A 12,500-nucleotide genomic window follows, 5' to 3' on the forward strand; every position below is an offset into this window, starting at 1 on the left:
AGACAGCTTTAGTCACTATTACGTGTAGCTCTGTTCGTGTAATTACATCTTACAGCTAAAGTGTTCCACGGGTACGTGTTGTTGTGCTTGCATTAATGTGTATCAAGTGGACCGTGTTCATACGTGTTTATGTTAGTTGAACTGTTGTTGCATATTACTGGGTATTTGTGTTTGTATCAATCAAATAAAGTATCGAAGCACTCCTCAAACTCGGACCTGTAATAAAAGATATTCCGGGAACAAGCCAACTGTTACCAGTCACGCATGTTAAAAGGGGAGCGAATCGAATTCAACTACTTCGGGATGATATAATCTAATAAAATAAAAATAAAACAATTAACGATAATATTTTTTGAGTTGGTATGCTGTTTGCAATTACCATACATTACACGTTCTCCATACGCAACTCACCTATACAAGCTAACCAAATAGTCGTGTTTGTAAAAAACCGCTAGATACTGCTTCTGTATGAGGTACTTTCAACAAAATCCAAACCTAATGAATAAATTCTACTAGTTCACCTGATGTGACTACGCACTAACTCTGTCTTTATTATTTTACTCTTTCTTGCTACTTTTGCACTCACTAGAACCCCTTTTGTACCGATATATGGTAACGGAAACTATTTGAAATGGGACGAGATTAAATCGATCTGTGAGAAGTCAGCGGGTAAGATTATACCAACTAAGGATGAAGGTGTACGCCCGACCAGTAACCAAAAAAAGGGGCCCGTGACGATTCATATATTTACAGGGCTATGAAATTCAACTAAGGTACATTCAAGCAGGGCAGGTTATAAAGCTATCATTTCAAAATCGCAACCAAGTAAGTGATAGTAAGTGGCAAAGGCCATCGAGAAATTCTTTACAGTAATCCAGTTATGCTACTTCCGGCAAATAATAGTCGCATCCTTAAGTAATATCTTCGGCATCGAGCAAAAGTCAGAGAGCGCAAAGGGCTACAGCAGCCCTGGTGCAAGGTGTGCATTCGTTGTGTTAAGGTGTCTTAGTGCAGAGATGAGCTAAATGGACTCAATGGCAGTCTACGCCGTTTCCGATCATTGACCAGTCAGCCAATGAGTTTAATCTGTGTGAGTTGGTGTATAGGTATCATTATTATGTTATGTTGAAAGCAAAATTTTAGCTCGGCACTAAACGAAAGGATAAGCCGCACAAAATGGTCAATGCAAGCACCCCAGCTGAGAACGGACACATATTTCGCGTAAAGGATACGCGTATCACACACGCATACGCTCCACGCCCACACACAAACGCGCGCGCACGCACACACGAGCACACAAACATACCGATAGACAGACTACATGATAAGCAGTTCGTCCCTCACCTGAGGCAAGTAGGAAAGACTCTTGGTACTTTCCGCGTACCGATTGACGGCCTGCAGTTCGTCCAGCGTCATGTGATGCTGGGAACCGGACCGGGTGGTCGACGACGACGAATGAGATGACGAGGAGCAGCTGGTCTTTTGCACATTAAATATACCCGGACCTTCAAGCGACACCGAAAGCCGAGCGCACGATTCAAGCAGTGAGTGCTCTGGAATGATGCCGAGTGATACAGCCGAGTTACCTACGTTCGGACCGCCCGTCGTCAGTAGGGCCGGCGTTGAATGTGATTCTTCCTGGGCGACTGCACATTGTCATTGCCATCGGGTTCAGTTTCAAACCGCAGTGCAGTCGCGTAAGCAGATGTAGCATGAAAACAAGAGCAGATTTTAAGAATTAGAATATTTGGAATTATAATCCTGATAACGGTAACATTGTTTAGATTCGATCCGCAACCGATGCAAAACTGTCTAACCAAACACCATTGAATTGATAATTGCTGTTTTGCGCCATTTTCCACTCACAATGGTTTGGTTAGGGATAATTAAGATCGGCTCCGCATAATAAAAAAAAAACACCAGAAAACATACTTAGACCCCATCGTTCGCATTCGCACTGCAGCCATGTTTTCTCGGTCTGTAAAGCTAATTTTACTGCAGTGTAGGACGCGCATGATCCACACCAACCATACGCGATCGTTTATCATCCATCATCCGCAGAGGCAGTAGTAGCAGCAGGAGTAGGAGCAGAAGGAACGGCAGCAGTGGCAGTAGCAGCAGCAATGGACGAAGAAGGATCAAGACGAGTATCATACACAAGCACGCCGGGTGTCGTACAAGGGGTTTTGTTTGGAGTGTTGACGATCGCATACCCCGTCCACAAGGAAACACACAAATTCACACACCACAGGTTCCGAATAGACAAACGCAAACCCACACGCACCACGAGAATTCACAAGTTGGTAGATTATTGCGTTAGGTGATTTTCATGTCCACAAGCGCGAAGAACGTTACAAGCAAAGCGGCAGTTGCAATTGATACAGAAATTCGATTTCAACGCACAAACCAAACACATGATGGAGCACAAACACATCGGGGAGCACAAACGATAAGATAGACGATCGAGAAAGGGTAAGAAAAGAGAAAGAATGGAAAATCGTAATTAGTTTCGCTGCCGTGAAGTGCTCACAGATCGAATCGAACAAACGAATGACTAATATGTGATTGAAAGGGGTGCTGGACGGTAGAACATGGTTGGTAGGTTTGCTGCATTTTCTGTTCGTCATTTTTTAATTAAATTTAACCTTATCATCTTTTTTCCTTTTCAATTTGTAACCTTCTCTAGTTCTTTAATGTTTCCCGACCACCAATTTAATGTTTCATATACATTTTTGCATAGTTTAGCATCAGCTCGCGCAACTTAGCTACTGCTACAACAAAACAACCAACGCACACAAACCACACCAACCCATGAACGAACATAACAATCACTTTAAAAAAAATGCATCGTTGAGAACGGCTTTCTCCGGTGCGGTGGGAGCTACCGTTCTCAAAGCGAGATATTATTAGATAAAAAAAAAAAAGAAAAATCATCCAACCACCCACGACGCGCAAAGATGCATTTCTTTGAGATGCGCTCGTTTCGGTGCGCGTGAATCGTGTGGTTGTCAACGATTTGCAGTGGATTATTAAATGACACAAAAAAAAGAAAACGCAAAAAAATCACCCAAAACTCATCCACACCGTTGCTGAGCGCTACTTACATGCATAGTTCTGTTGTGCTGTTTTGCCGCGGGGCGGCGGTGGATAGCGGAAGGAGCAGATCCACTCGTCTTGTACTCTCAGGACGCGCCCGGTCACGCGCACATAATACTCGTAGTTGACGCGGCCAAACAGATCGCAGGCGGTAAATTGTTCTATCATTTGTTTCATTATTTTCGTCGCTACCTGCAAAAAGGAGAAAAGATGACAGATGCGAGTGCACATTAGCGTTTCGGTTCGACGAAAGAAGTGATGGGCAGGATTGCTAGCATTGGAACAACTAGGAAACAGGTAACAGATGAATCGAAATCCAGGAAGGACTTGTAATGCCTACACACATAGATATCGTTGTGTTTGAGGGATGTAACGCGTGCACCGAGTTTTTCACGGCGTCTCACAAACCCCTTTCCGAGCATCGACAACATAGATAACATCGGCTAGTATTCGAAGGATGTTTACGTTGGTTACAAGAATAGTAGACACAGAAACAGACTGCGGACTACATTCTTACAGTACACATCTTCAATCCCCAGCATACAAGGGTTTGTCTACCACAAAGAGAGCATAAGCCACAGGATAGTAACAGCAAATGGCATATAAGAAACCCAGACAGAGAAAGTGAGATAGAGATAGAAAAATAGAGAGAAACAGAGAGTAAGAGTGAGAGCGACAGAGCGACAGAGAATAGTGGATCGACGGAACAGGAAGCAAAATGACAAGTGACACGAGGAAGAAACTACTAACTACTAACGCCACATGCACATGTTTGCGGTGGCGTACACCATATGTGGTTATAATATTTGTTATACGATCACAAAATAGTTATACGCTATCTACATAGGGAACGGCTTGAATCTAGCGAGAAGAACACAGAGAACAGGAAACCAATAAACCAGAACCATAGAATAACTACCAAGGATCTTCGGTCTGGTGAAGAGATCGGTAGTCGAGAAAAGGTTTATCGTAACAAATAGTTTATTAGATAGAGATAGAGAGAGAGATAGAGATACAGCATAAGATAGTCACAGGCCGAAACTAGCAGTCCACTACAAGATTGGATAGGAATGTTGAAATGCTTCATAAATTGTCAGAAAAACAATAAGACATAAAAAAAGAAAAGGGTAAATTATAACATGAATACGGTACAAAACCATAGCGTAATAGTCTAAGGTTTGTGCGATAGTTTAAAAGAGAGAAAATTAAAGTAATGAAAATTAGAAAAATATCCAATCAGGTCCGAATCGCGAAAAGAAATACTAACGACAGGAAACGAGGATACGATACAAAGAGACAAATTCAGAAAATGTGCAAACAAAACAAGAGGATCCGTCAACTGGGTGGGAAAAATGGGGAAAAACAGAGAACAGAGGATGTGGTAGTAGTCGTTAGCTGACGAAGCGCCAAAACTTACGTGAACTTCCGCCTTTTTTTTATTTATTGACCGATCAGTTACGTACGCACGGATGGTATGAGGACCGGTGTGTGTTGTCAGGTATGTAGCGCGTTCCGTGTGTATTTTTTTTTTTGATCGTTTTTTACATTTTTAAACGCCACAACAATGAGAGTAATTTTGGTCCAATAATGATCGCGATCAATCGCAAGCACAGCACAGGGCACGATTATCGCACGGAGGACGTGGCGCACACGTAAGGAATGGGACGGATTTCCATGGGGGGGGGGGGGGGGTGAAGAGGTTGGTAAACAAGGAAAGGAGGTAGCGAGGGCAGCGGGTTATATGAAGTTCAAGTTCCATGTGTGCGAACGTGGTGGCGTGGAGTTATGTTTGTTTGATATTGAGGAGGCATTTTCCCAATCGAGTTCACGCAGAGTAGTGCAGATTTGGGGATCAGTTCACGTTGGAGGGCACGTTGTTTTTTTTTTTGTACAAGCCACAGTAAAGGGGGAGGTCGAAGCCATGGGAAAATTTGACGTTGCGACGGGCGGTGGGTGGCCGGCCAGCGGGGTGTGCGTGCGTATGTACACAATCAATCCGGTTAATGATCGATCGTTTTCGGTTGTTGTCGGACGTTGTTGTGTGTTGTTTGAGTGGTGTGGTTTTGCGATATTTTCGGGCCCGAACATCGATCGATCGGTCCGAAATGGTTGCCCAATTGCGATTCCGGTCCGGTTGGTTGTTTGTTTTGTTAAGTGTTTGCGTGTGAGCATTTTGTTTTTTTGGTTTGTTCATTTACCGTGTTGAGTCAAGACCATCGAGAATGAGTTTAGTTATTAGTTAGAAGAAAGGAAGAGAACAAGAAACAGAAAGACGACAATGGTTTAGCAAAAGTGTTATCACATTGGCGAAAGCAAATTTATCATCATCTTCTTCTTCTTCTTCGTATGCAGCGATAGTGGATGATAGCAAAAGATTCACTGCGCATAAGCCAGGCATAGACAGAGAGCGACGCGACAGGACAGGAGAACACCAGGCAGAGAACGCGACGACGCAAAATTAACCGCTTTGGCGGCAGAAATTCTTCTGGCTCATCGGTGTAATAACTAAAACTGAATAATAATGCCCCACTAAAATCCCATTTTATGTTGCACCAAAACGAGACTCAACTCAGCGAAGAGCCAACATAAAAAGAACTACTTCGTTTCACTGTAGAGTAGACTGCACTTCCAAAACTGACCGAGTTAGAACGCCCAACATGATCGCCCAAATAACATGTCTGCTGCAGCACGTGCAATGCGATTGCGCAAAAGGTTTAATCCATCATAAATCGCGCAGCCAAAGACAAGGGGTCGGGAGGGGGGACAGAATGCGAATTGCGCGCGAGCGAGAAAAAATGTCCCAATGGCCATCATCATCCCCAGCGGACCGTGATGATCATCCCGCGCATCATACAGCCGCGCTTATCGCCCTCTGCCACGCACGCACGCACGACAGGTCAACACACAATATGCTCATGCTCATACCAACCTTCTCGTGCGAAACAATAGAGGCGCGGGTCGTCGAAAAACGCTGGCCAACACTCGCGGGCACGGTTGAGCGACGATTTGGCGTAACACCTTGATAGTAACTCCACCCTCCCAGCACCTTTATAGCAGCACCTCTCTCTCCCCCCCCCCCCCCGCCCCGGGGCTTAGGGGTTTGGGGTCCCCGCTCGAAAACTATTTCCAACAATTATTTCGCAAAACGATCCAACTGGTGAAAGCGGAGGGCGACGATTTGCAGCCAGCGAGCGCGCGCGCGCTCGTCTACTTTTAAGGGCGAGTGCTAATGGTGGGCGTACGCATACGTAAGAATGATCGCTTTGCGCAAATCGTGCTCATGCTCACCGGCCCGGAACTCGCTACTGGTTGGTGAGCGTTGCTGAACAGCTGTACGGCTACGTACGGGGTGTGCTAGTGTATAAAGTACAATGTTCAAAGCACAGTTCGAAAGAGAATAATTCTGCACGGTTTAAGCGGTCGTCAGATGCACTCGAATGCAAGGACATCAATGGAAACCTTACCTTGGATTAAATCGTACCACATTGCAATTATGGTTTCTAATGGACAATAGATTCTAATCGTGAACAAAAAGCAACACAGCAAAACTACTGATCACTTTGGTCCGCCTTTTTTTAATGTCACATTTACGTTACCCTCCTCCGGGCGGACAATTGGAAAATTGAGGAGAAAGTTTACCCAACGCAACGACCATCAACCCACCCATCGAGCCACCCACATTAACACCCACAGTAAGCGTGCCTTGCCATTTATGATTCCAACGCGACCGCGGACCCGTAGGCCAGTGCCATATTTCTTGCAGTAGCAGCACTTGGGGTTTGATTACCGTCGTGACTCACGGGGCTAACAGTTAGGAACAGGGGGTGCGGTTGTGGAGGGGCCGGTTAACTACTTTCTACTAACCCACTATAATCGCGGAGGTGGCCGGCAACCAGAACAGTTAGACACAGATTATACGAGGCGCAACAGCACGACTATTGTGTTTCCACTAGCTATTTAGTAAAAAAAAAACCCCGAAGCGCACCGCGATTAACCGTTTAACCGTTTCGCATGACGGAACACAGGTCACCTCCCAGCAGTAGCAATAGGAAGAGGACCTATCTCTCTCGAGAGAGAGTGAGAGAGGACCGCTCGATCCGTCGTAATAGCTTAATGCCAGATGAAAGTGAATTATGCACGCTAGCTCGCTGGCTCTCCGCTGCCGTGTGCTCGTTCGTCTGGATCGGGATCGGCTCAGCGGCTAATGTGCAGCAGCAGGAAAAGGGCGTGAAGCACGGTTCGCTGGCTGGCAGGCTGGTTGCCGGACAGCTTAACAACGGTCCCGTGCGCGCCTTCACTTTCACTTCCGACTTGGAATGGCTAAGGGCGTTGCGTACTTCGTCATTTCGGAGAAGAAAAGTCGAAGCAATCCATCAGGAAATCATTTTTTACGACGAAACAACGCCCTGTGCTACCATACAAACCGTGCAGAAGTCTGTAGGAGGCCCCAAACCTGTAGAAGGCTGCAGGTAACACTCTGTACTGGCAGACAGAGGTCCAATACTCTAGATTCTTAGACCTCGAAGTCTCGAAGGTGAAGCTAAATGAATCCTGCAGTTCAAATTATCTCCCTCAGTATTCGAATCAATTGCTGAATTCGTGCTGCATCTGCACGTTCGACGGCCATGTTCCTAAGCTCCCCAGGTACGTCCCGGTCCGGTGACTCCTTTCTGCACCATGGCGACGGCCACGGAACGGTCTGCCACACGGTTGTCACTCAGCCCTTCACAGCGCCCGTGTGAAGACGACAAACAAACAAACTAATGACCGAAACAAATTACGGCGCCAGCAGCAGCAACCCAGTGTGACGTCAACGGCGGCGGACTGTGTATATCACACCCTGATCGTTGGCCCTCTCCTAGAGGACGATCCTATGCAGCAGCATATGCATGCCAGACGGAGGGAATGAGGGGACACGACACACATTGCCCATATCACTCCACTCTAAAATCTCTCTCTCTCTCTCTCTATCTCGTCTCTCGTGGAAAACAACCTTGTCACATATGGGGCGCCGGCACTCGTGTGTATTTGCCACCACAAAGACCAGAGACTGAACCAGACGGACGGAACCGGGCGGGCAGGCGGTTTGTGTTTCTAAGTTTAGCGCCGAGAGTGCGCCACGGTGGTTGCGGTCGTCGGCGGTCGGTGCAGCTGTGAGGCACCGTCATCTCACTTTTGGCTGCACTGGCGTGGCTCTGTTTGTACAAATTCGCGACGATTAGCATCCACCTCGACTCGGCCTCATGTCGCCACTCTGCCTCAGGGATGCGCGCTGGTGCATTCGAAGGGCTCCCGCGCACACGATCACGCTGTATGACGTCTAGAAAGATAGAGGAGGTAGCTGCAGTGGTTGCACAATGCCGCCAGAGTTGCGCAGTCGTTGACATTAGCGTCGATGCGAAACAAAGCCAAGGCGAAGGGTGTTCGAGGAAGCGTTCTGGGGATGTGATAAGTGTTGAACACCTAAGGCGTGCAAGTATTTGTTCAATAAGATGCCCTTCTGAGATTCATTTGAAAACGCGGGAGGTAAATATTGGATTACGACTTGTCAGCACACGTTGATCCCAACCGGCCGCAAACAATCGATCACGACCGATCACGAACACGTGCAACGCGAAGGGAGAGCGTCTCGAGGAGAGCTCGTTTAATATTGAGAACTGAAAATGTACAAAAAATGTGTATAAAGTCTTGCACGATTTAAAAAAAAAAGCACAAAAAAAATTATCCCAAAAAGACGCCAAGGACACACCAGCGGATACACCACAATACACCAACCGACCAACCCGTGGGGTGATACAAAGCAAAACGAGGAAAACGAAATGCAAGAAACATGGCTCGAGAATCAAACACCCCGTCACTACACTTGAGTTGATTTAGCTCCTCAGGGGGGGCGACCACCGACCACCTTCTATCTAGCACCCAACGGGTCCAACGAGACACCGCGGAGACGGCGAGCGAATTCGTGCTGCACGCGAAAAGCGCGATCTTGAAAACAAACAGATGGCATACGGACTGGTAAAGGAAGTGTACGAGAGGAAAAGTGAGCGAAAGATAAGCGACGCGACGCGGTTTTCGTGAAAATCACCGGTTCGTGATCACGGAGCAGTAGCAGCAGCACCAAATCGCGCATCGACGGCTGGACGGATCACAGATCAAAAATTAAAAAAATAGAAAAAAAAACAGAAATGAGGATCCCAAACGCCCGTAGCGAGAGACAGTGAAAGAGATGCTGACGTGGCAGAAAACGTTCGATATGTTTTGCGGGATGGGTAAACTCATGATTTAAGAGGACATCGAGGACAAGGCCACACGCCAGTAGCGCGCAAAACGCGTGCACTATCGTGTCTATCCGCACGCCGTTCTTGTGGAGTCTTGGTGGATTTCGATGCCGTTCAAGAAGCTCCCACAGCAGAAAAGGGAAAGTAGACGAAACTCGATCGATCGAATGATGATGATGATGAGGATTTCGATACTGCTGTTGGTCGGATTTAGATTGGAAACACCGAAAAACGGGCATCCGAAGCGAACGCAACACACCGGAAAGGTGTTACTAACAAACGAATTTGACGTAGGCGATCGGGGCAACCGAGGAGGACCGATGCTCTCTCTCTCTCTCTCCCCTTGCTCCGATGGTGGTCGTCCCCTATAATCGTGAAGCCAGCAGCTGTCACGCGGATTGTGACCGAAATGCCAACGCGACCGGAGCGGAACGAAGCGGGAAAAGCTGGTACAAACACCGGCGACGGTCGCGAGAGCTACGGTAGCTTTTCAGTGTTTAACATTTCATGAAATCGGTCGAGCGAAACTGCTCTCTTAAAAACATCAAAATCATCATAATTTGAGAGAGATGAGCGAATAATGTGGGCATACATCTTGATTGTGTTAAGCATTCGAAAAAAATCGTTCCACAAAATTAACCAAAACAAAATGCTAAACCAGATAATTGGAATCACGTATTGTTATCTGAAACATTCGGGGGTTTCTGTTAACGTGGAAGCGGAGCGTTCGACGACAATTTATATAAAAAAAACAGGTGATCGTATATTGTTTTAAGTAGACCCTTTCCAAGCCTTTATACTGATGTAGGCAGGGTCTTTTGATTGATAAATGGTTGCTTTTCAATTTCAAATTCCAAAAGTATTGCAAAATATTGACTTTGGCGTCAAAAAGCACATTCGAAATACAATTTTCGATAGTACTAATGAGCGAACTAAGCAAGAACGTGACTTTACGTTATAAATTTAAAGCAACACTTGCCTTGAATGACAATAGTTTTTATACAAATGCCAACATCACTAACGAACGTAGCCCACTTCCAAAACAAAAAACAATGGAAAGCTTTGGCCACCGATTATGAAACCGAGAGCGAGATCTAAATCCAAAAATCAATTACAGCATAATTACCCTACGCCAACACGCTCGTATGATCAAACCTTCAAACGCTCGAGCGTCGAGCGTGCTTCCCATTACGCCCGGCCATGTGGCGCCCCGAACGGCACACATTTGTTGCTCCTCTGAATGCTTCCGATTTTTCGAAGCTTCATAATGCCGTGCCAGGAGCCTCGTGCAGCAAAAGTGTTAATCGCTCAACGATTAACCGGACCACAACTGACGAGCGCAGCACACGTGAAATGGGCACGTGCCATGCTTTCCCTCGTGCGCGCTTTTTACGATCCCCGCAGAGAAAGTGCATTGCACAATTCTCATCGCTTCATGGATGGGTCGGAACACATACATATTTCGCCTTTTTTTTTTAACGTGGGTGGGTAACGACGAAATCGAAGCAAAGCGTGGGCTCACTGAGTACCCGGCAGTATGTTGTAAATCTACGGCGTCGGTGTGTTTAGGGACAGAGTGCCCAACGATCATCGATCAAAGATCCCGACCGGCAATGATTGAACGGAGCAATGGCCAGCACCACCGCTGATCGGGCTCGTTTACATAAAAACGACGTCAATGATCGATTGATTCCTAGCGGCAGCGAACAACACGCTTTTCCATCCAATCACGATCGGAAAATTGCCCATTTTAGGCCCACACGGAGGCGCCCCGGAGGTGCCCTGCCCTGGTAATAGAAAACTTTGTAATACTTTTTACTCCTCGCAGCACCAGCGGCAGAAGCGATGCGAATGGGAACGATATTGGTTTTCGGTGTGGTAATCGTGTATCGGCAAGAAGCACGAGCCTGATTTCCTCCTACGAACGATTAACCGACCGATTTCGATCCCCTTTACCTAATCTTTCGCAGGACCACCACCACTCCAACGTTGTGTAACAACGATCGCTAGATGGTCGACCGTGATCACCCGATTATCAAAGATAGACATAGAGGGATCTCTTCGACAATACAGCGTATTAAAGACACTTTTTTTATCTCCAAATATCATTAAGTAAATGAGCCACGTCATGCGTGTATTATGCATAAAAAACGCATAAAACATTTGCAAACAAACTCTATCGCGACGCACTTATCTATTTTGCTTGCTGCCGCTAATCGTTTTATTTGCTGGTTTTTCTTGGAAAAACAAGAAGAAAAACAACATAAACAAACCGTGCGTATAATGAAGAGGTGATGAATCAACACTGCGGATTGCCTCCATCTGAACTTCCTTTCGCCCAAAAGCGCAGCCACAATTATTGGAGTTCGTCGGTGACTGATCAGTGAAAGTGGTCCAAGAGGCTGGACGCAAGAAAAGGAAGAGGCATCAATTTCTTCGTGATTCGATCTCTTGGCTACTGCAGTGCGCTAGCTAACTGAAGTTACCCTGAATCAATTCCTACGAAAATGTACATTCGTGCGGTTTTTGGTCAATCGCGAAACCTACAAGATCGCGACCCAAGATCGTCTATTCCAGTCGCGAGACATGCACACCACGAAGAAGGCTAGACGGCGATCTTGGCTTTTGTTTGCTTCACCGCCACAACCGAAAGATGTGATGTTTTTCAAAACTCTGTATTTAATTTCGTTCGTCATTTTGCCCACTCTTCGGGAGAGCTTGGTGGTTAGCTCGCTCGATCGTGACAGCGTCAAAACCCCGTGTTGCTGCTGCTACAGCTGCCCGCGCGTGATGACGATCGAAATATGAGTTTGCATTAAAGGGTCGCGCGGCTAAGGCGCACCACACGACGCAGGGATACATTCAACTGTCTCCCAAGACCGTCTGTTCGTGTATCGCGCCTCAATCTCACTCGCTCCATTCCCAGCCAAACGCTGGTGGCACGATTTTCGGTTACATAAGCAAACGGGAAACGGTTCCTCGTACGCGTATAGACCAGCAGCAGCAGCAGCAGCAGCAACTCGAAATCCATTTTCCACATCGCTCCGGAGCCCAATAATCTGGTCCTCTGATCACAACACGAAGAGACAGAGGGAGAGGGCGAAAAATAGAAAGAGTGGACGACGA

The 12,500-nt window shown here is 46.6% G+C and overlaps 1 protein-coding gene across 11 annotated transcripts in view; it reads right to left on the reverse strand.

Moving 5' to 3' along the window:
- Positions 1 to 12,500, reverse strand: part of LOC126577367 (uncharacterized) — a 33,795-nt gene that overhangs the window by 7,266 nt on the left and 14,029 nt on the right. For 10 of the 11 annotated variants that reach the window (XM_050238922.1, XM_050238921.1, XM_050238929.1 and 7 more), the window contains exons 4-6: positions 3,105 to 3,288; positions 1,933 to 1,995; positions 1,345 to 1,646 (exon numbers count right to left, since the gene is read on the reverse strand). In XM_050238922.1, the coding sequence (XP_050094879.1) occupies positions 1,345 to 1,646; positions 1,933 to 1,995; positions 3,105 to 3,288 (549 nt within the window). Of the gene's footprint in view, positions 1,087 to 1,344; positions 1,647 to 1,932; positions 1,996 to 3,104; positions 3,289 to 12,500 lie in introns of all 11 variants that reach the window. The other variant, XM_050238928.1, reaches the window with a different exon arrangement.

This window comes from Anopheles aquasalis, chromosome 3 (genome assembly GCF_943734665.1).
Source record: "Anopheles aquasalis chromosome 3, idAnoAquaMG_Q_19, whole genome shotgun sequence".
NCBI lineage: Eukaryota > Metazoa > Arthropoda > Insecta > Diptera > Culicidae > Anopheles > Anopheles aquasalis.